Source organism: Bufo bufo, chromosome 9, assembly GCF_905171765.1.
Source record: "Bufo bufo chromosome 9, aBufBuf1.1, whole genome shotgun sequence".
In the NCBI taxonomy this organism is placed as follows: domain Eukaryota; kingdom Metazoa; phylum Chordata; class Amphibia; order Anura; family Bufonidae; genus Bufo; species Bufo bufo.
In genome coordinates, this window is record NC_053397.1 from 228,160,694 (window position 1) to 228,183,675 (window position 22,982).

Genomic DNA, 22,982 nt, shown 5'->3' on the forward strand with positions numbered 1-22,982 from the left:
GCTGTAGCTATAGGGGTCGTAGCGGTCGCAGTTGCAACCGGGCCCCGAAGCCAAGGGGGCCTGCAGGGCCCCCCTTGCCAGTGGCGCTGTACATTTCCCTTTATAAGATGCAGTGCACCATTATGGAAGTGGTCACTAGTCTGCAGGAGGTGGGGGAGTGAAGTGCTGTGAGCGCTGTACTTACCCCTCCTCCCTGCTCGCTCTTCTCAGGTCCCGCGCTGCTGTGTCATGGCTGCCTACAGCATCAGAACGTACAGAGCGTACTCTGACCTGACGCTGCAGGCAGTCAGGTGACTGTGTAGCGCGGGCCCCAATAACAGCAAGAGGGCCGGGGAAACCGCCAGACATGGAGAGTGGCGGCGGAGCAGGAGAGGTAGGTTATTTTAAAGTCTAATCTGAGGTCTGAACAGGTCCTCACTGATCAAGGTCTGGTTTGAGATAGGGGCGTCTGGAAGTCTAATGGGGGTCTGAGGGTCTAGCCTGAGGTCTAATATGGGGGTCTGGAGATCTGGTCTGAGGTCTAATGGGGGTCTGAAGATCTGGTCTGAAGTCTAATCGGGGTCCAGTCTGAGGTATGATATGGGCATCTGGAGGTCAAATGGGGGTCTGAGATGGGGCGTGTCTCATCAGAGGTCTGAGATGGGGCGTGTCTCATCAGAGGTCTGAGATGGGGGGGTCTCAGAGGTTTGATATGGGTGTATGATCTGAGTACCTATATAGGAGGTAGTTTTTGTACTGGCACCCATTATAAGGGGGTAGTTTTTGTACTGGCACCCATTATAAGGGGGTAGTTTTTGTACTGGCACCCATTATAAGGGGGTAGTTTTTGTACTGGCACCCATTATAAGGGGGTAGTTTTTGTACTGGCACCCATTATAAGGGGGTAGTTTTTGTACTGGCACCCATTATAAGGGGGTAGTTTTTGTACTGGCACCCATTATAAGGGGGTAGTTTTTGTACTGGCACCCATTATAAGGGGGTAGTTTTTGTACTGGCACCCATTATAAGGGGGTAGTTTTTGTACTGGCACCCATTATAAGGGGGTAGTTTTTGTACTGGCACCCATTATAAGGGGGTAGTTTTTGTACTGGCACCCATTATAAGGGGGTAGTTTTTGTGCTGGCACCCATTATAAGGGGGTAGTTTTTGTACTGGCACCCATTATAAGGGGGTAGTTTTTGTACTGGCACCCATTATAAGGGGGTAGTTTTTGTACTGGCACCCATTATAAGGGGGTAGTTTTTGTACTAGCACCCATTATAAGGGGGTAGTTTTTGTACTGGCACCCATTATAAGGGGGTAGTTTTTGTACTGGCACCCATTATAAGGGGGTAGTTTTTGTACTGGCACCCATTATAAGGGGGTAGTTTTTGTACTGGCACCCATTATAAGGGGGCAGTTTTTGTACTGGCACCCATTATAAGGGGGTAGTTTTTGTACTGGCACCCATTATAAGGGGGCAGTTTTTGTACTGGCACCCATTATAAGGGGGCAGTTTTTGTACTGGCACCCATTATAAGGGGGCAGTTTTTGTACTGGCACCCATTATAAGGGGGCAGTTTTTGTACTGGCACCCATTATAAGGGGGTAGTTTTTGTACTGGCACCCATTATAAGGGGGCAGTTTTTGTACTGGCACCCATTATAAGGGGGCAGTTTTTGTACTGGCACCCATTATAAGGGGGCAGTTTTTGTACTGGCACCCATTATAAGGGGGCAGTTTTTGTACTGGCACACATTAGGTGGTATTTTTCTATTTGGCACACAATATAAGGAGAAGTAGTATTACTACTGGGGGATTATGGGGAACATGATTACTAGTATGGGCACAATGGGGGCATTATTACAATTGGGGGGACTGTGAACACTTTACACTGGCAGATATTATTGGTGGGACTTTTCAGGGGGGCTGTTAGTGCAGGATAGCATTGGGGGGCACAGTGGGGGCAGAATGGGGTGTTGTGAATGTGGGAGGATGATGGAGAAGTAGGAAACTAAGATGTCTGTCTGTCAAACTCTGCAGAGAGAAGAGATTCCTGGAAGAAACAGGGTCCACGAAAAGTCCATTATTTGTAGAACACAAGCCTTAAAGCGGCTCCGTCACCCGGATTAACCCCATACGCCGCTGAATAAACTGATACCTGCCTTTTATCTGTAGGCATTAGCTTACGCGACGCCCCCCGTGTCCACGCTGACGCCCCCTCCTTCAAATCCCCCCCCCCCCCCTCCCTTTGGACTGACAGGGTTAGACTTCTGGTCTAGCGCTGAGATCTCGCGCCTGTGCTCCCGCCGTCTAGAATGGCGCATGCGCACATCTTCTGCTTCATCCTGATGAAGACGCATACTGCGCGTGTGCTGTTCAGACTTTCGGTGACCCTAAGCACAAAGAGGCGAAAAATACAGCACTAGGGTGCAATAAGAACCACATCTCTGGGGGGGCACATCTCCAGGGGGTCCTCTATACTACTCTATGAGGGCACATCTCCAGGGGGTCATCTACACATCTCTGGGGGGGCACATCTCCAGGGGGTCATCTACACATCTCTGGGGGGGCACATCTCCAGGGGGTCATCTACACATCTCTGGGGGGGCACATCTCCAGGGGTTCATCTACACATCTCTGGGGGGGCACATCTCCAGGGGTTCATCTACACATCTCTGGGGGGGCACATCTCCAGGGGGTCATCTACACATCTCTGGGGGGGCACATCTCCAGGGGGTCATCTACACATCTCTGGGGGGGCACATCTCCAGGGGGTCATCTACACATCTCTGGGGGGGCACATCTCCAGGGGGTCATCTACACATCTCTGGGGGGGCACATCTCCAGGGGGTCATCTACACATCTCTGGGGGGCACGTCTCCAGGGGGGTCCTCTCTACACATCTCTGGGGGGGGGGGGGGGAACATCTCCAGGGGGTCATCTACACATCTCTGGGGGGCACGTCTCCAGGGGGGTCCTCTCTACACATCTCTGGGGGGGGGGGGCACATCTCCAGGGGGGTCCTCTATGCTCCTCTATGGGGGAATATCTCCAGGGGGTCATCTACACATCTCTGGAGGGGGGGGGGGGCACATCACCAGGGGGTCCTCTACACTCCTCTATAGGGGCATATCACCAGGGGGTCATCTTCACATCTCTGGGGGGGGGGGGGCACATCTCCAGGGGGGTCCTCTCTACACATCTCTGGGGGGGCACATCTCCAGGTTGCTCCTCTCTACACATCTCTGGGGGGGCACATCTCCAGGTTGCTCTTCTCTACACATCTCTGGGGGGCACATCTCCAGGTTGCTCCTCTCTACACATCTCTGGGGGTCACACATCTCCAGGTTGCTCCTCTCTACACATCTCTGGGGGTCACACATCTCCAGGTTGCTCCTCTCTACACATCTCTGGGGGTCACACATCTCCAGGTTGCTCCTCTCTACACATCTCTGGGGGTCACACATCTCCAGGTTGCTCCTCTCTACACATCTCTGGGGGTCACACATCTCCAGGTTGCTCCTCTCTACACATCTCTGGGGGTCACACATCTCCAGGTTGCTCCTCTCTACACATCTCTGGGGGTCACACATCTCCAGGTTGCTCCTCTCTACACATCTCTGGGGGTCACACATCTCCAGGTTGCTCCTCTCTACACATCTCTGGGGGTCACACATCTCCAGGTTGCTCCTCTCTACACATCTCTGGGGGTCACACATCTCCAGGTTGCTCCTCTCTACACATCTCTGGGGGTCACACATCTCCAGGTTGCTCCTCTCTACACATCTCTGGGGGTCACACATCTCCAGGTTGCTCCTCTCTACACATCTCTGGGGGTCACACATCTCCAGGTTGCTCCTCTCTACACATCTCTGGGGGTCACACATCTCCAGGTTGCTCCTCTCTACACATCTCTGGGGGTCACACATCTCCAGGTTGCTCCTCTCTACACATCTCTGGGGGTCACACATCTCCAGGTTGCTCCTCTCTACACATCTCTGGGGGTCACACATCTCCAGGTTGCTCCTCTCTACACATCTCTGGGGGTCACACATCTCCAGGGGGTCCTCTCTACACATCTCTGGGGGGGGCACATCTCCAGGGGGGGTCCTCTCTACACATCTCTGGGGGGGGGGGGGGGACATCTCCAGGGGGGTCCTCTCTACACATCTCTGGGGGGGGGCACATCTCCAGGGGGGTCCTCTCTACACATCTCTAGGGGGCACATCTCCAGGTTGCACCTCTCTACACATCTCTGGGGGTCACATCTCCAGGTTGCTCCTCTCTACACATCTCTGTGGGGAACATCTCCAGGGGGGTCCTCTCTACACATCTCTGGGGGGGGGCACATCTCCAGGGGGGTCCTCTCTACACATCTCTGGGGGGGGGCACATCTCCAGGGGGGTCCTCTCTACACATCTCTGGGGGGGGGCACATCTCCAGGGGGGTCCTCTCTACACATCTCTAGGGGGCACATCTCCAGGTTGCTCCTCTCTACACATCTCTGGGGGTCACATCTCCAGGTTGCTCCTCTCTACACATCTCTGTGGGGCACATCTCCAGGGGGGTCCTCTCTACACATCTCTGGGGGGGGCACATCTCCAGGTTGCTCCTCTCTACACATCTCTGTGGGGCACATCTCCAGGGGGGTCCTCTCTACACATCTCTGTGGGGCACATCTCCAGGTTGCTTCTCTCTACACATCTCTAGGGGGCACATCTCCAGGGGGGTCCTCTCTACACATCTCTAGGGGGCACATCTCCAGGTTGCTTCTCTCTACACATCTCTAGGGGGCACATCTCCAGGTTGCTTCTCTCTACACATCTCTAGGGGGCACATCTCCAGGTTGCTTCTCTCTACACATCTCTAGGGGGCACATCTCCAGGTTGCTTCTCTCTACACATCTCTAGGGGGCACATCTCCAGGTTGCTCCTCTCTACACATCTCTGTGGGGCACATCTCCAGGGGGGTCCTCTCTACACATCTCTGTGGGGCACATCTCCAGGGGGGTCCTCTCTACACATCTCTGTGGGGCACATCTCCAGGTTGCTCCTCTCTACACATCTCTAGGGGGCACATCTCCAGGGGGGTCCTCTCGAAACATCTCTAGGGGGCACATCTCCAGGTGGCTTCTCTCTACACATCTCTAGGGGGCACATCTCCAGGTTGCTTCTCTCTACACATCTCTAGGGGGCACATCTCCAGGTTGCTTCTCTCTACACATCTCTAGGGGGCACATCTCCAGGTTGCTCCTCTCTACACATCTCTGTGGGGCACATCTCCAGGGGGGTCCTCTCTACACATCTCTGTGGGGCACATCTCCAGGTTGCTCCTCTCTACACATCTCTAGGGGGCACATCTCCAGGGGGGTCCTCTCGAAGCATCTCTAGGGGGCACATCTCCAGGTGGCTCCTCTCTACACATCTCTAGGGGGCACATCTCCAGGTGGCTCCTCTCTACACATCTCTAGGGGGCACATCTCCAGGTTGCTTCTCTCTACACATCTCTAGGGGGCACATCTCCAGGTTGCTTCTCTCTACACATCTCTAGGGGGCACATCTCCAGGTTGCTCCTCTTCTCTACACATCTCTGTGGGGCACATCTCCAGGGGGGTCCTCTCTACACATCTCTGGGGGTTGGCAGGAGTCCTATTGTCTTCGTTGGATCAATCACAGACACAATGGGCTCAGTTTATTGATTTACGGCTTTTGCTTCCACACAGAAGCTGGGGGAAGCAGCGTGGCCCTGGTGCTGCCGCTGGTGACGCCCATTGTCCGGGAATGTCTTATAAGACGAGGATCCATCACCCTGTGGGGGTGACAGCGACTTTCCCAGCCACTAAAAACACTCATGAAATGGATCCACAAACCTAGAAGTTCCCTGAAGACATTCCTGCTATTGTTACTGTTGTGGTGTCTCGGAGGAGCGAGGCGGCGTGACGAGGGCGGGCAGTAAGACAGAGGTGCTCTAACCCTGCATTATCCCCAGGATGCATGCCTCATGCCGAGGCATGGTTGCTAAGAAATAACCAGTTAGCAAACTATTGTATTGGAAGTGGGTGGAGCTTACAGGCGGCGGACACAGCGAGGAGTCCACATTTACGCCGCATTTTTTCGTGAGCGGACCAGTTGTTCTGGAGACGGATCTGCAGTAAATGTGTGGAGATGACGCCACAACATTCCTACTGACCCCCAAAACCTCACCGGCTGCACGCGCTCAGACCCAGCACGCGCCATAGATGTATATGAGGGCGTGAGATTGTGCTCGTCCCACCGCCATCCACAGCTCTCTGTGTGACCCATTCCCCGGACAGGTGGGGGTCCAGTTCCGGGGTCCCCCCCCCAATGTCATATGGAAAGGGGGGGGGGGACAGAGTGGTAACCCTGCCATGGCCAGTTATCACACTAGGGTCTTGTGGTAGAGGTACAACCATCGCTACGCCCCGGAGCGCTATTTGCTATGGGGGAGGGGTAAGGCTGGACCCAGATACTCACAGTCCCTGGTGCCGAGCCTTCGTCCTCACACTGAGGAGCAGCATTCGGATCTCCTGGGTCACCATGTCCTTTATCAGCGGGGGGTCGGCCAGGATGGAGCCGCTGGAGGGGGAGCTCTGGACGGCGGATGGACAGGAGGATCGGGCGTCTCTCCACAGCTCCAGGAGAACCTCGACCTACAGACAGAGTTGGAGACATGAGCGCCAGATACCAAGAGGACATATTGCGGGGCCCGGGGCCACATGAGCGCCAGATACCACAGAGGACATACTGCAGGGCCCGGGGCCACATGAGCGCCAGATACCACAGAGGACATACTGCGGGGCCCGGGGCCACATGAGCGCCAGATACCACAGAGGACATACTGCAGGGCCCGGGGCCACATAAGCGCCAGATACCACAGAGGACATACTGTGGGGCCCCATGAGCACCAGATACCACAGTGGACATACTGCAGGGCCGGGGGCCACATGAGTGCCAGATACCACAGAGGACATACTGCGGGGCCCGGGGCCACATGAGCACCAGATACCACAGAGGGCAAACTGCAGGGCCGGGGGCCACATGAGCGCCAGATACCACAGAGGACATACTGCAGGGCCCCATGAGCACCAGATACCACAGTGGACATACTGCAGGGCCGGGGGCCACATGAGCACCAAAGGCCAACCAGGATACCACACGACCAGACAGGATATACTTTAGGTACCAAAGACCACCTAGTATACAAAACAAACACAAAAGGAAAGACTGCAGACCCAGGGGCCACATGAGGCTCCTGAGGACCCAGGATATAATCTAAGGGTCTATGGGGGGCTCTAAATCCTTCTGGATGCTGCTGTGTCTTGGTTGCTACATTCTGTCCCACACCAGTAAGACCCTATATACCGGTACACACTGTACAGGAGCAGGCCCCATATACCGGTACACACTGTAGAGGAGCAGGCCCCATATACCGGTACACACTGTACAGGAGCAGGCCCCATATACCGGTACACACTGTACAGGAGCAGGCCCCCATATACCGGTACACACTGTACAGGAGCAGGCCCCATATACCGGTACACACTGTACAGGAGCAGGCCCCATATACCAGTACACACTGTACAGGAGCAGGCCCCATATACCAGTACACACTGTACAGGAGCAGGCCCCATATACCGGTACACACTGTACAGGAGCAGACCCCATATACCGGTACACACTGTACAGGAGCAGGCCCCATATACCGGTACACACTGTACAGGAGCAGACCCCATATACCGGTACACACTGTACAGGAGCAGGCCCCATATACCAGTACACACTGTACAGGAGCAGGCCCCATATACCGGTACACACTGTACAGGAGCAGGCCCCATATACCGGTACACACTGTACAGGAGCAGGCCCCATATACCGGTACACACTGTACAGGAGCAGGCCCCATATACCGGTACACACTGTACAGGAGCAGGCCCCATATACCGGTACACACTGTACAGGAGCAGGCCCCATATACCAGTACACACTGTACAGGAGCAGGCCCCATATACCGGTACACACTGTACAGGAGCAGGCCCCATATACCGGTACACACTGTACAGGAGCAGGCCCCATATACCAGTACACACTGTAGAGGAGCAGGCCCCATATACCAGTACACACTGTACAGGAGCAGGCCCCATATACCGGTACACACTGTACAGGAGCAGGCCCCATATACCGGTACACACTGTACAGGAGCAGGCCCCATATACCAGTACACACTGTACAGGAGCAGGCCCCATATACCGGTACACACTGTACAGGAGCAGGCCCCATATACCAGTACACACTGTACAGGAGCAGACCCCATATACCGGTACACACTGTACAGGAGCAGGCCCCATATACCGGTACACACTGTACAGGAGCAGGCCCCATATACCGGTACACACTGTACAGGAGCAGGCCCCATATACCGGTACACACTGTACAGGAGCAGGCCCCATATACCGGTACACACTGTACAGGAGCAGGCCCCATATACCGGTACACACTGTAGAGGAGCAGGCCCCATATACCAGTACACACTGTACAGGAGCAGGCCCCATATACCGGTACACACTGTACAGGAGCAGGCCCCATATACCGGTACACACTGTACAGGAGCAGGCCCCATATACCAGTACACACTGTACAGGAGCAGGCCCCATATACCGGTACACACTGTACAGGAGCAGGCCCCATATACCGGTACACACTGTACAGGAGCAGGCCCCATATACCAGTACACACTGTACAGGAGCAGGCCCCATATACCAGTACACACTGTACAGGAGCAGGCCCCATATACCAGTACACACTGTAGAGGAGCAGGCCCCATATACCAGTACACACTGTAGAGGAGCAGGCCCCATATACCAGTACACACTGTACAGGAGCAGGCCCCATATACCGGTACACACTGTACAGGAGCAGGCCCCATATACCAGTACACACTGTACAGGAGCAGGCCCCATATACCAGTACACACTGTACAGGAGCAGGCCCCATATACCGGTACACACTGTACAGGAGCAGGCCCCATATACCAGTACACACTGTACAGGAGCAGGCCCCATATACCAGTACACACTGTAGAGGAGCAGGCCCCATATACCAGTACAGGAGCAGGCCCCATATACCAGTACACACTGTACAGGAGCAGGCCCTATATACCGGTACACACTGTACAGGAGCAGGCCCCATATACCGGTACACACTGTACAGGAGCAGGCCCCATATACCGGTACACTGTACAGGAGCAGGCCCTATATACCGGTACACACTGTACAGGAGCAGGCCCTATATACCGGTACACACTGTACAGGAGCAGGCCCTATATACCAGTACACACTGTACAGGAGCAGGCCCCATATACCGGTACACACTGTACAGGAGCAGGCCCCATATACCGGTACACACTGTACAGGAGCAGGCCCCCATATACCAGTACACACTGTAGAGGAGCAGGCCCCCATATACCAGTACACACTGTAGAGGAGCAGGCCCCATATACCGGTACACACTGTACAGGAGCAGGCCCCCATATACCGGTACACACTGTACAGGAGCAAGCCCCATATACCAGTACACACTGTAGAGGAGCAGGCCCCATATACCAGTACACACTGTAGAGGAGCAGGCCCCATATACCAGTACACACTGTACAGGAGCAGGCCCCATATACCAGTACACACTGTACAGGAGCAGGCCCCATATACCAGTACACACTGTACAGGAGCAGGCCCCATATACCGGTACACACTGTACAGGAGCAGGCCCCATATACCGGTACACACTGTAGAGGAGCAGGCCCCATATACCGGTACACACTGTACAGGAGCAGGCCCCATATACCAGTACACACTGTACAGGAGCAGGCCCCATATACCAGTACACACTGTACAGGAGCAGGCCCCATATACCAGTACACACTGTACAGGAGCAGGCCCCATATACCAGTACACACTGTACAGGAGCAGGCCCCATATACCAGTACACACTGTACAGGAGCAGGCCCCATATACCAGTACACACTGTACAGGAGCAGGCCCCATATACCAGTACACACTGTACAGGAGCAGGCCCCATATACCAGTACACACTGTACAGGAGCAGGCCCCATATACCAGTACACACTGTACAGGAGCAGGCCCCATATACCAGTACACACTGTACAGGAGCAGGCCCCATATACCAGTACACACTGTAGAGGAGCAGGCCCCATATACCAGTACAGGAGCAGGCCCCATATACCGGTACACACTGTACAGGAGCAGGCCCCATATACCAGTACACACTGTACAGGAGCAGGCCCCATATACCGGTACACACTGTACAGGAGCAGGCCCCATATACCAGTACACACTGTACAGGAGCAGGCCCCATATACCAGTACACACTGTACAGGAGCAAGCCCTATATACCGGTACACACTGTACAGGAGCAGGCCCCATATACCAGTACACACTGTACAGGAGCAGGCCCCATATACCGGTACACACTGTACAGGAGCAGGCCCCATATACCAGTACACACTGTACAGGAGCAGGCCCCATATACCAGTACACACTGTACAGGAGCAGGCCCCATATACCAGTACACACTGTACAGGAGCAGGCCCCATATACCAGTACACACTGTAGAGGAGCAGGCCCTATATACCAGTACACACTGTACAGGAGCAGGCCCCATATACCAGTACACACTGTACAGGAGCAGGCCCCCATATACCAGTACACACTGTAGAGGAGCAGGCCCCATATACCAGTACAGGAGCAGGCCCCATATACCAGTACACACTGTACAGGAGCAGGCCCTATATACCGGTACACACTGTACAGGAGCAGGCCCCATATACCGGTACACTGTACAGGAGCAGGCCCTATATACCGGTACACACTGTACAGGAGCAGGCCCTATATACCGGTACACACTGTACAGGAGCAGGCCCTATATACCGGTACACACTGTACAGGAGCAGGCCCCATATACCAGTACACACTGTACAGGAGCAGGCCCCATATACCAGTACACACTGTACAGGAGCAGGCCCCATATACCGGTACACTGTACAGGAGCAGGCCCTATATACCGGTACACACTGTACAGGAGCAGGCCCCATATACCAGTACACTGTACAGGAGCAGGCCCTATATACCGGTACACACTGTACAGGAGCAGGCCCTATATACCGGTACACTGTACAGGAGCAGGCCCTATATACCGGTACACACTGTACAGGAGCAGGCCCTATATACCGGTACACACTGTACAGGAGCAGGCCCTATATACCGGTACACACTGTACAGGAGCAGGCCCTATATACCGGTACACACTGTACAGGAGCAGGCCCTATATACCAGTACACACTGTACAGGAGCAGGCCCCATATACCGGTACACACTGTACAGGAGCAGGCCCCATATACCAGTACACACTGTACAGGAGCAGGCCCCATATACCAGTACACACTGTAGAGGAGCAGGCCCCATATACCAGTACACACTGTACAGGAGCAGGCCCCATATACCGGTACACACTGTAGAGGAGCAGGCCCCATATACCGGTACACTGTACAGGAGCAGGCCCCATATACCGGTACACTGTACAGGAGCAGGCCCTATATACCGGTACACACTGTACAGGAGCAGGCCCCATATACCAGTACACTGTACAGGAGCAGGCCCTATATACCGGTACACACTGTACAGGAGCAGGCCCTATATACCGGTACACTGTACAGGAGCAGGCCCTATATACCGGTACACACTGTACAGGAGCAGGCCCTATATACCGGTACACACTGTACAGGAGCAGGCCCTATATACCGGTACACACTGTACAGGAGCAGGCCCTATATACCAGTACACACTGTACAGGAGCAGGCCCCATATACCGGTACACACTGTAGAGGAGCAGGCCCCATATACCAGTACACACTGTACAGGAGCAGGCCCCATATACCAGTACACACTGTACAGGAGCAGGCCCCATATACCGGTACACACTGTACAGGAGCAGGCCCCATATACCGGTACACACTGTACAGGAGCAGGCCCCCATATACCAGTACACACTGTACAGGAGCAGGCCCCCATATACCAGTACACACTGTACAGGAGCAGGCCCCATATACCAGTACACACTGTACAGGAGCAGGCCCCATATACCAGTACACACTGTACAGGAGCAGGCCCCATATACCGGTACACACTGTACAGGAGCAGGCCCCATATACCAGTACACACTGTAGAGGAGCAGGCCCCATATACCAGTACACACTGTACAGGAGCAGGCCCCATATACCGGTACACACTGTACAGGAGCAGGCCCCATATACCGGTACACACTGTAGAGGAGCAGGCCCCATATACCAGTACACACTGTACAGGAGCAGGCCCCATATACCGGTACACACTGTACAGGAGCAGGCCCCATATACCGGTACACACTGTACAGGAGCAGGCCCCCATATACCAGTACACACTGTACAGGAGCAGGCCCCCATATACCAGTACACACTGTAGAGGAGCAGGCCCCATATACCAGTACACACTGTAGAGGAGCAGGCCCTATATACCAGTACACACTGTACAGGAGCAGGCCCCATATACCGGTACACACTGTACAGGAGCAGGCCCCATATACCGGTACACACTGTACAGGAGCAGGCCCCATATACCGGTACACACTGTACAGGAGCAGGCCCCATATACCGGTACACACTGTACAGGAGCAGGCCCTATATACCAGTACACACTGTACAGGAGCAGGCCCCATATACCGGTACACACTGTACAGGAGCAGGCCCCATATACCGGTACACACTGTACAGGAGCAGGCCCCATATACCAGTACACACTGTACAGGAGCAGGCCCCATATACCGGTACACACTGTACAGGAGCAGGCCCCATATACCGGTACACACTGTACAGGAGCAGGCCCCATATACCAGTACACACTGTACAGGAGCAGGCCCCATATACCAGTACACACTGTACAGGAGCAGGCCCCATATACCAGTACACACTGTACAGGAGCAGGCCCTATATACCGGTACACACTGTACAGGAGCAGGCCCCATATACCAGTACACACTGTACAGGAGCAGGCCCCATATACCAGTACACACTGTACAGGAGCAGGCCCTATATACCAGTACACACTGTACAGGAGCAGGCCCCATATACCGGTACACACTGTACAGGAGCAGGCCCCATATACCAGTACACACTGTACAGGAGCAGGCCCCATATACCAGTACACACTGTACAGGAGCAGGCCCCATATACCGGTACACACTGTACAGGAGCAGGCCCCATATACCGGTACACACTGTACAGGAGCAGGCCCTATATACCAGTACACACTGTACAGGAGCAGGCCCCATATACCGGTACACTGTACAGGAGCAGGCCCCATATACCAGTACACACTGTACAGGAGCAGGCCCCATATACCAGTACACACTGTACAGGAGCAGGCCCCATATACCAGTACACACTGTACAGGAGCAGGCCCCATATACCAGTACACACTGTACAGGAGCAGGCCCCATATACCGGTACACACTGTACAGGAGCAGGCCCCATATACCGGTACACACTGTACAGGAGCAGGCCCCATATACCAGTACACACTGTACAGGAGCAGGCCCCATATACCAGTACACACTGTACAGGAGCAGGCCCCATATACCAGTACACACTGTACAGGAGCAGGCCCCATATACCAGTACACACTGTACAGGAGCAGGCCCCATATACCAGTACACACTGTACAGGAGCAGGCCCCATATACCAGTACACACTGTACAGGAGCAGGCCCTATATACCAGTACACACTGTACAGGAGCAGGCCCCATATACCGGTACACTGTACAGGAGCAGGCCCCATATACCAGTACACACTGTACAGGAGCAGGCCCCATATACCAGTACACACTGTACAGGAGCAGACTCCGCAGTAGGAGCAGACCACAGTGTCCTTCTTTGTGCTGGGATCAGGTTTCAGGCCAATTCTAGGAAATCTCAAAACATTCTTCCAAGAAAATAGATGTGAATTCTTCCAGAAAATCCTGGCCACTGCAAATTTACACGTCTTAACCCTTCAGTGACTGTGACAAGGCAGATCCTAGCTTCTGCAGACAGACGGGGCGGTGGTGGAGGATGCGGGTGGCTAATGATACAGGTGGAGGGAGCTGCCCATAGACGGCGGGCTCTGCCAAATATTCATTCTGGGGGGTGGGGGGGCAGACACTGGAACCCGTCAGCAGATCCCTCGTCTTCCTCTGTGATGACCGGTGGCGGCTGTCAGCGGTCACTCCTGCCCAGACATACATGAGGGCATCAGGGCTGACAACCCCCAACTACAACAGTGAAATGAGGGAGACCCTGGAGAAACCATCCCAAAGAGATGAACTGGGAGCACAGGAGAGAAGGGCGGCACTACAGCCGCCATCTCAGTGCCGTCACATCCCGCCGCTCTGTCTTACAACCCAATTACAGATCTCAAGATTTCAATTTACAGAACTTGCAGCAAATCTCCCACAGCAGCACAGAGGAATAGCGCTGCCCCCTGCAGCACAATTTATGTGATCGGCGTGAACCTCTTGCAGTGAGCGCGGTACAGGGAGGGGGGGTGCAAAGCAGTGAGCGCGGTACAGGGGGGGGTGCAAAGCAGTGAGCGCGGTACAGGGGGGGGGGCAAAGCAGTGAGCGCGGTACAGGGGGGGGTGCAAAGCAGTGAGCGCGGTACAGGGGGGGGTGCAAAGCAGTGAGCGCGGTACAGGGGGGGGTGCAAAGCAGTGAGCGCGGTACAGGGGGGGGTGCAAAGCAGTGAGCGCGGTACAGGGGGGGGTGCAAAACAGTGAGCGCGGTACAGGGGGGGGTGCAAAACAGTGAGCGCGGTACAGGGGGGGGTGCAAAGCAGTGAGCGCGGTACAGGGGGGGGTGCAAAGCAGTGAGCGCGGTACGGGGGGGGTGCAAAGCAGTGAGCGCGGTACGGGGGGGGTGCAAAGCAGTGAGCGCGGTACGGGGGGGGGGTGCAAAGCAGTGAGCGCGGTACGGGGGGGGGGGCAAAGCAGTGAGCGCGGTACGGGGGGGGGTGCAAAGCAGTGAGCGCGGTACGGAGGGGGGTGCAAAGCAGTGAGCGCGGTACGGGGGGGGTGCAAAGCAGTGAGCGCGGTACGGGGGGGGTGCAAAGCAGTGAGCGCGGTACGGGGGGGGTGCAAAGCAGTGAGCGCGGTACGGGGGGGGGTGCAAAGCAGTGAGCGCGGTACGGGGGGGGGTGCAAAGCAGTGAGCGCGGTACGGGGGGGGGTGCAAAGCAGTGAGCGCGGTACAGGGGGGGGTGCAAAGCAGTGAGCGCGGTACAGGGGGGGGTGCAAAGCAGTGAGCGCGGTACGGGGGGGGGTGCAAAGCAGTGAGCGCGGTACAGGGGGGGGGTGCAAAGCAGTGAGCGCGGTACAGGGGGGGGTGCAAAGCAGTGAGCGCGGTACAGGGGGGGGGTGCAAAGCAGTGAGCGCGGTACAGGGGGGGGTGCAAAGCAGTGAGCGCGGTACAGAGGGGGGTGCAAAGCAGTGAGCGCGGTACAGAGGGGGGTGCAAAGCAGTGAGCGCGGTACAGGGGGGGGGTGCAAAGCAGTGAGCGCGGTACAGGGGGGGGGTGCAAAGCAGTGAGCGCGGTACAGAGGGGGGGGTGCAAAGCAGTGAGCGCGGTACAGGGGGGGGTGCAAAGCAGTGAGCGCGGTACAGAGGGGGGTGCAAAGCAGTGAGCGCGGTACAGAGGGGGGAGCAAAGCAGTGAGCGCGGTACAGAGGGGGGTGCAAAGCAGTGAGTGCGGTACAGAGGGGGGTGCAAAGTAGTGAGCGCGGTACAGAGGGGGGTGCAAAGCAGTGAGCGCGGTACGGGGGGGGTGCAAAGCAGTGAGCGCGGTACGGGGGGGGTGCAAAGCAGTGAGCGCGGTACAGAGGGGGGTGCAAAGCAGTGAGCGCGGTACAGAGGGGGGTGCAAAGCAGTGAGCGCGGTACAGGGGGGGGTGCAAAGCAGTGAGCACGGTACAGGGAGGTTGCAAAGCAGTGAGCGCGGTACGAGGAAGCTCTACAAGCAGAGCCTTATACCGCCCTCTGCGCACACTTACCTCTGCATGTAGGTCCAGGCTGAGGTCTACAGCGGCGTCTCCCAGAATCCTCTTGATCTCGGCCCTCTCGCTCCGGGGCACCTGCTCCTCCACCAGGCTCCACAGGGATGAGGGCGACTCAAGAAATTCACCATAACCGCTGTCCTGATCGCTGGTGGGCTGCAGCATGATGGGCCCCCGACATCAGGTTTGAGGTGTAACGCTCTGCAGAATACAGCAGCAGATAACTCAGCACACGGCATAAATGATGCCCACTATCACAACTGCCGTCACAGGAAACCTGCAGCTTTCGGTGTGAGTGGAGTATAAGATGTAACCAGAGTGCGCAGATCTTAAACCGACATCTGAGCGCTGAAAAAAAAAAAAAAACATTGTGAGGCTCGCCTATCGCCAAACCAGTACAAACATAGCGGCCGCTGGGGCATACAAGTGCCACGAGTCATGTTACCCGGGGCGCTCTTCACGGCTCATACACATGACAGAACTAGATCATGGTTCACGTGTGCGCCATTCCTCTACTGCGGCCGCACTGCATGTGAACGGAGGCAGATCTCACACACGGGGACCCAGAGAACCCACAGCAAGTGCACGCACTAGGAAGGGCCCTTTAAGGCCTAGTTCACATCAGCGTTCAGCCTTTCCGTTATAGGAGCCGGAGAACGGAAAGGACGGATTCGGCACATAACTGAGCCGAACGGAGCCTACGGACCCCATAGACCCCCATAGACTATAATGGGGTCCGTTAGGTTTCCGCTCAGAAGATGATTTTGGAGCGGAGACAAAAGTTGTGCATGCAGGACTTTTGTCTCCGCTCCAAAATCATCTTCTGAGCGGAAACCTAACGGACCCCATTATAGTCTATGGGGGTCTATGGGGTCCGTAGGCTCCGTTCGGCTCAGTTATGTGCCGAATCCGTCCTTTCCGTTCTCCTGCTCCTATAACGGAAAGGCTGAACGCTGATGTGAACTCGGCCTAAGACGAGACTTAACTGTTACAACTTATTGAAGCAATGTAATATTTACAAAAACAAAGTATCAAAAAGTTACAGGAGGGGCGGAGTCTGCATCTAAACCTGGAGCTCAGAACCCTCTGACACCCATCACCCACATCCGGGGCCCTGACACCCAGCAGTATCACCTGCTCCAGGGGCCCTGACACCCAGCAGTATCACCTGCTCCAGGGGCCCTGACACCCAGCAGTATCACCTGCTCCAGGGGCCCTGACACCCAGCAGTATCACCTGCTCCAGGGGCCCTGACACCCAGCAGTATCACCTGCTCCAGGGGCCCTGACACCCAGCAGTATCACCTGCTCCAGGGGCCCTGACACCCAGCAGTATCACCTGCTCCAGGGGCCCTGACACCCAGCAGTATCACCTGCTCCAGGGGCCCCGACACCCAGCAGTATCACCTGCTCCCGGGGCCCCGACACCCAGCAGTATCACCTGCTCCAGGGGCCCCGACACCCAGCAGTATCACCTGCTCCCGGGGCCCTGACACCCAGCAGTATCACCTGCTCCAGGGGCCCCGACACCCAGCAGTATCACCTGCTCCAGGGGCCCTGACACCCAGCAGTATCACGGGGCGCTCACCTTTCTGCTACTTCCGGGTCTGGTATCCAAGCAAACAAACCTGTGGCTATGGAGACTGAGACCCGCCCCTAGACTGGGATCTAACCACGCCCCTTAAAGCGGCAACAATAAAAGAGCCTTAAAACGGCAATGAGGAAAATAGCGATGAGAAACCACCGCACAGTACTACTCCTGTATATATACTGCACAGTACTACTCCTGTATATATACTGCACAGTACAACTCCTGTATATACACTGCACAGTACTACTCCTGTATATATACTGCACAGTACTACTCCTGTATATATACACCGCACAGTACTACTCCTGTATATATACTGCACAGTACTACTCCTGTATATATACTGCACAGTACAACTCCTGTATATACACTGCACAGTACTACTCCTGTATATATACTGCACAGTACAACTCCTGTATATATACCGCACAGTACTCCTCCTGTATATATACCGCACAGTACTCCTCCTGTATATACACTGCACAGTACTACTCCTGTATATACACTGCACAGTACTACTCCTCCTGTATATACACTGCACAGTACTACTCCTCCTGTATATACACTGCACAGTACTCCTCCTGTATATATACTGCACAGTACTCCTCCTGTATATATACCGCACAGTACTACTCCTGTATATATACTGCACAGTACTCCTCCTGTATATATACCGCACAGTACTCCTCCTGTATATATACCGCACAGTAATCCTCCTGTATATACACTGCACAGTACTACTCTTCCTGTATATACACTGCACAGTACTCCTCCTGTATATACACTGCACAGTACTACTCCTCCTGTATATACACTGCACAGTACTCCTCCTGTATATACACTGCACAGTACTACTCCTCCTGTATATATACACTGCACAGTACTACTCCTCCTGTATATACACTGCACAGTACTACTTCTCCTGTATATATACACTGTACAGCACCACTTCTCCTGTATATATCCACTGCACAGTACCACTTCTCCTGTATACACTGCACAGTACTACTTCTCCTGTATATATACACCGCACAGCACCACTTCTCCTGTATATATACACTGCACAGTACCACTTCTCCTGTATATATACACTGCACAGTACCACTTCTCCTGTATATATACTGCACAGTACAACTTCTCTTGTATATATACTGCACAGTACTACTCCTCCTGTATATATACTGCACAGTACTACTCCTGTATATATACTGCACAGTACTACTCCTCCTGTATATACACTGCACAGTACTACTCCTCCTGTATATACACTGCACAGTACTACTCCTCCTGTATATACACTGCACAGTACTACTCCTCCTGTATATACACTGCACAGTACTCCTCCTGTATATATACTGCACAGTACTCCTCCTGTATATATACCGCACAGTACTCCTCCTGTATATATACTGCACAGTACTCCTCCTGTATATACACTGCACAGTACTCCTCCTGTATATACACTGCACAGTACTACTCCTCCTGTATATACACTGCACAGTACTACTCCTCCTGTATATACACTGCACAGTACTCCTCCTGTATATACACTGCACAGTACTACTCCTCCTGTATATACACTGCACAGTACTCCTCCTGTATATATACTGCACAGTACTCCTCCTGTATATATACCGCACAGTACTCCTCCTGTATATATACTGCACAGTACTCCTCCTGTATATATACCGCACAGTACTCCTCCTGTATATATACTGCACAGTACTCCTCCTGTATATACACTGCACAGTACTCCTCCTGTATATACACTGCACAGTACTCCTCCTGTATATACACTGCACAGTACTACTCCTCCTGTATATACACTGCACAGTACTCCTCCTGTATATATACTGCACAGTACTCCTCCTGTATATATACCGCACAGTACTCCTCCTGTATATATACTGCACAGTACTCCTCCTGTATATACACTGCACAGTACTCCTCCTGTATATACACTGCACAGTACTCCTCCTGTATATACACTGCACAGTACTACTCCTCCTGTATATACACTGCACAGTACTCCTCCTGTATATATACTGCACAGTACTCCTCCTGTATATATACCGCACAGTACTCCTCCTGTATATATACTGCACAGTACTCCTCCTGTATATACACTGCACAGTACTCCTCCTGTATATACACTGCACAGTACTACTCCTCCTGTATATACACTGCACAGTACTCCTCCTGTATATACACTGCACAGTACTACTCCTCCTGTATATACTACACACATATATATACACTCACCTAAAGAATTATTAGGAACACCTGTTCTATTTCTCATTAATGCAATTCTCTAGTCAACCAATCACATGGCAGTTGCTTCGATGCATTTAGGGGGGGGCTCCTGGTCAAGACAATCTCCTGAACTCCAAACTGAATGTCAGAATGGGAAAGAAAGGGGATTTAAGCCATTTTGAGCGTGGCATGGTTGTTGGTGCCAGACGGGCCGGTCTGAGTATTTCACAATCTGCTCAGTTACTGGGATTTTCACGCACAACCATTTCTAGGGTTTACAAAGAATGGTGTGAAAAGGGAAAAACATCCAGTATGCGGCCGTCCTGTGGGCGACAATGCCTTGTGGATGCTAGAGGTCAGAGGAGAATGGGCCGACTGATTCAAGCTGATAGAAGAGCAACGTTGGCTGAAATAACCACTCGTTACAACCGAGGTCTGCAGCAAAGCATTTGTGAAGCCACAACACGCACAACCTTGAGGTGGATGGGCTACAACAGCAGAAGACCCCACCGGGTACCACTCATCTCCACTACAAATAGGGAAAAGAGGCTACAATCTGCACGAGCTCACCAAAACTGGACTGTTGAAGACTGGAAAAATGTTGCCTGGTCTGATGAGTCTCGATTTCTGTTGAGACATTAATCAAATGGTAGAGTCCGAATTTGGGGTAAACAGAATGAGAACATGTCTCCATCCTCTGATGGCTGCTTCCAGCAGGATAATGCACCGTGTCACAAAGCTCCAATCATCTCACATTGGTTTCTTGAACATGACAATGAGTTCACTGTACTAAAATGGCCCCACAGTCACCAGATCTCAACCCAATAGAGCATCTTTGGGATGTGGTGGAACGGGAGCTTCGTGCCCTGGATGTGCATCCCTCAAATCTCCATCAACTGCAAGATGCTATCCTATCAATATGGGCCAACATTTCTAAAGAATGCTATCAGCACCTTGTGGGATCAATGCCACGTAGAATTAAGGCAGTTCTGAAGGCAAAAGGGGGTCCAACACCGTATTAGTATGGGGGCACTAATAATTCTTTAGGCGAGTGTACATACACTGCACAGTACTACTTCTCCTGTATATATACCGCACAGTACTCCTCCTGTATATACACTGCACAGTACTACTTCTCCTGTATATATACCGCACAGTACTCCTCCTGTATATACACTGCACAGTACTACTTCTCCTGTATATATACCGCACAGTACTCCTCCTGTATATACACTGCACAGTACTACTCCTGTATATACTGCACAGTACTCCTCCTGTATATACACTGCACAGTACTACTCCTCCTGTATATATACACTGCACAGTACTACTCCTCCTGTATATACACTGCACAGTACTACTTCTCCTGTATATATACACTGTACAGCACCACTTCTCCTGTATATATCCACTGCACAGTACCACTTCTCCTGTATACACTGCACAGTACTACTTCTCCTGTATATATACACCGCACAGCACCACTTCTCCTGTATATATACACTGCACAGTACCACTTCTCCTGTATATATACACTGCACAGTACCACTTCTCCTGTATATATACTGCACAGTACAACTTCTCTTGTATATATACTGCACAGTACTACTCCTCCTGTATATATACTGCACAGTACTACTCCTGTATATATACTGCACAGTACTACTCCTCCTGTATATACACTGCACAGTACTACTCCTCCTGTATATACACTGCACAGTACTACTCCTCCTGTATATACACTGCACAGTACTACTCCTCCTGTATATACACTGCACAGTACTCCTCCTGTATATATACTGCACAGTACTCCTCCTGTATATATACCGCACAGTACTCCTCCTGTATATATACTGCACAGTACTCCTCCTGTATATACACTGCACAGTACTCCTCCTGTATATACACTGCACAGTACTACTCCTCCTGTATATACACTGCACAGTACTACTCCTCCTGTATATACACTGCACAGTACTCCTCCTGTATATACACTGCACAGTACTACTCCTCCTGTATATACACTGCACAGTACTCCTCCTGTATATATACTGCACAGTACTCCTCCTGTATATATACCGCACAGTACTCCTCCTGTATATATACTGCACAGTACTCCTCCTGTATATATACCGCACAGTACTCCTCCTGTATATATACTGCACAGTACTCCTCCTGTATATACACTGCACAGTACTCCTCCTGTATATACACTGCACAGTACTCCTCCTGTATATACACTGCACAGTACTACTCCTCCTGTATATACACTGCACAGTACTCCTCCTGTATATATACTGCACAGTACTCCTCCTGTATATATACCGCACAGTACTCCTCCTGTATATATACTGCACAGTACTCCTCCTGTATATACACTGCACAGTACTCCTCCTGTATATACACTGCACAGTACTCCTCCTGTATATACACTGCACAGTACTACTCCTCCTGTATATACACTGCACAGTACTCCTCCTGTATATATACTGCACAGTACTCCTCCTGTATATATACCGCACAGTACTCCTCCTGTATATATACTGCACAGTACTCCTCCTGTATATACACTGCACAGTACTCCTCCTGTATATACACTGCACAGTACTACTCCTCCTGTATATACACTGCACAGTACTACTCCTGTATATACTACACACATATATATACACTCACCTAAAGAATTATTAGGAACACCTGTTCTATTTCTCATTAATGCAATTCTCTAGTCAACCAATCACATGGCAGTTGCTTCGATGCATTTAGGGGGGTGGGGGGGGGGGGTCCTGGTCAAGACAATCTCCTGAACTCCAAACTGAATGTCAGAATGGGAAAGAAAGGTGATTTAAGCCATTCTGAGCGTGGCATGGTTGTTGGTGCCAGACGGGCCGGTCTGAGTATTTCACAATCTGCTCAGTTACTGGGATTTTCACGCACAACCATTTCTAGGGTTTACAAAGAATGGTGTGAAAAGGGAAAAACATCCAGTATGCGGCCGTCCTGTGGGCGACAA

At 52.9% G+C, this 22,982-nt stretch overlaps 1 protein-coding gene across 4 annotated transcripts in view; it reads right to left on the reverse strand.

The window, feature by feature from the left end:
* Positions 1-22,982, reverse strand: part of CCDC24 (coiled-coil domain containing 24) — a 54,664-nt gene that overhangs the window by 13,762 nt on the left and 17,920 nt on the right. For 2 of the 4 annotated variants that reach the window (XM_040407966.1, XM_040407963.1), the window contains exons 1-3: positions 17,714-17,731; positions 16,124-16,327; positions 6,477-6,652 (exon numbers count right to left, since the gene is read on the reverse strand). In XM_040407966.1, the coding sequence (XP_040263900.1) occupies positions 6,477-6,652; positions 16,124-16,291 (344 nt within the window). In that variant the 5' untranslated portion in view covers positions 16,292-16,327; positions 17,714-17,731. Of the gene's footprint in view, positions 1-6,476; positions 6,653-16,123; positions 16,328-17,634; positions 17,686-17,713; positions 17,732-22,982 lie in introns of those variants that run through there. The other 2 variants (XM_040407965.1, XM_040407964.1) reach the window with 2 other exon arrangements.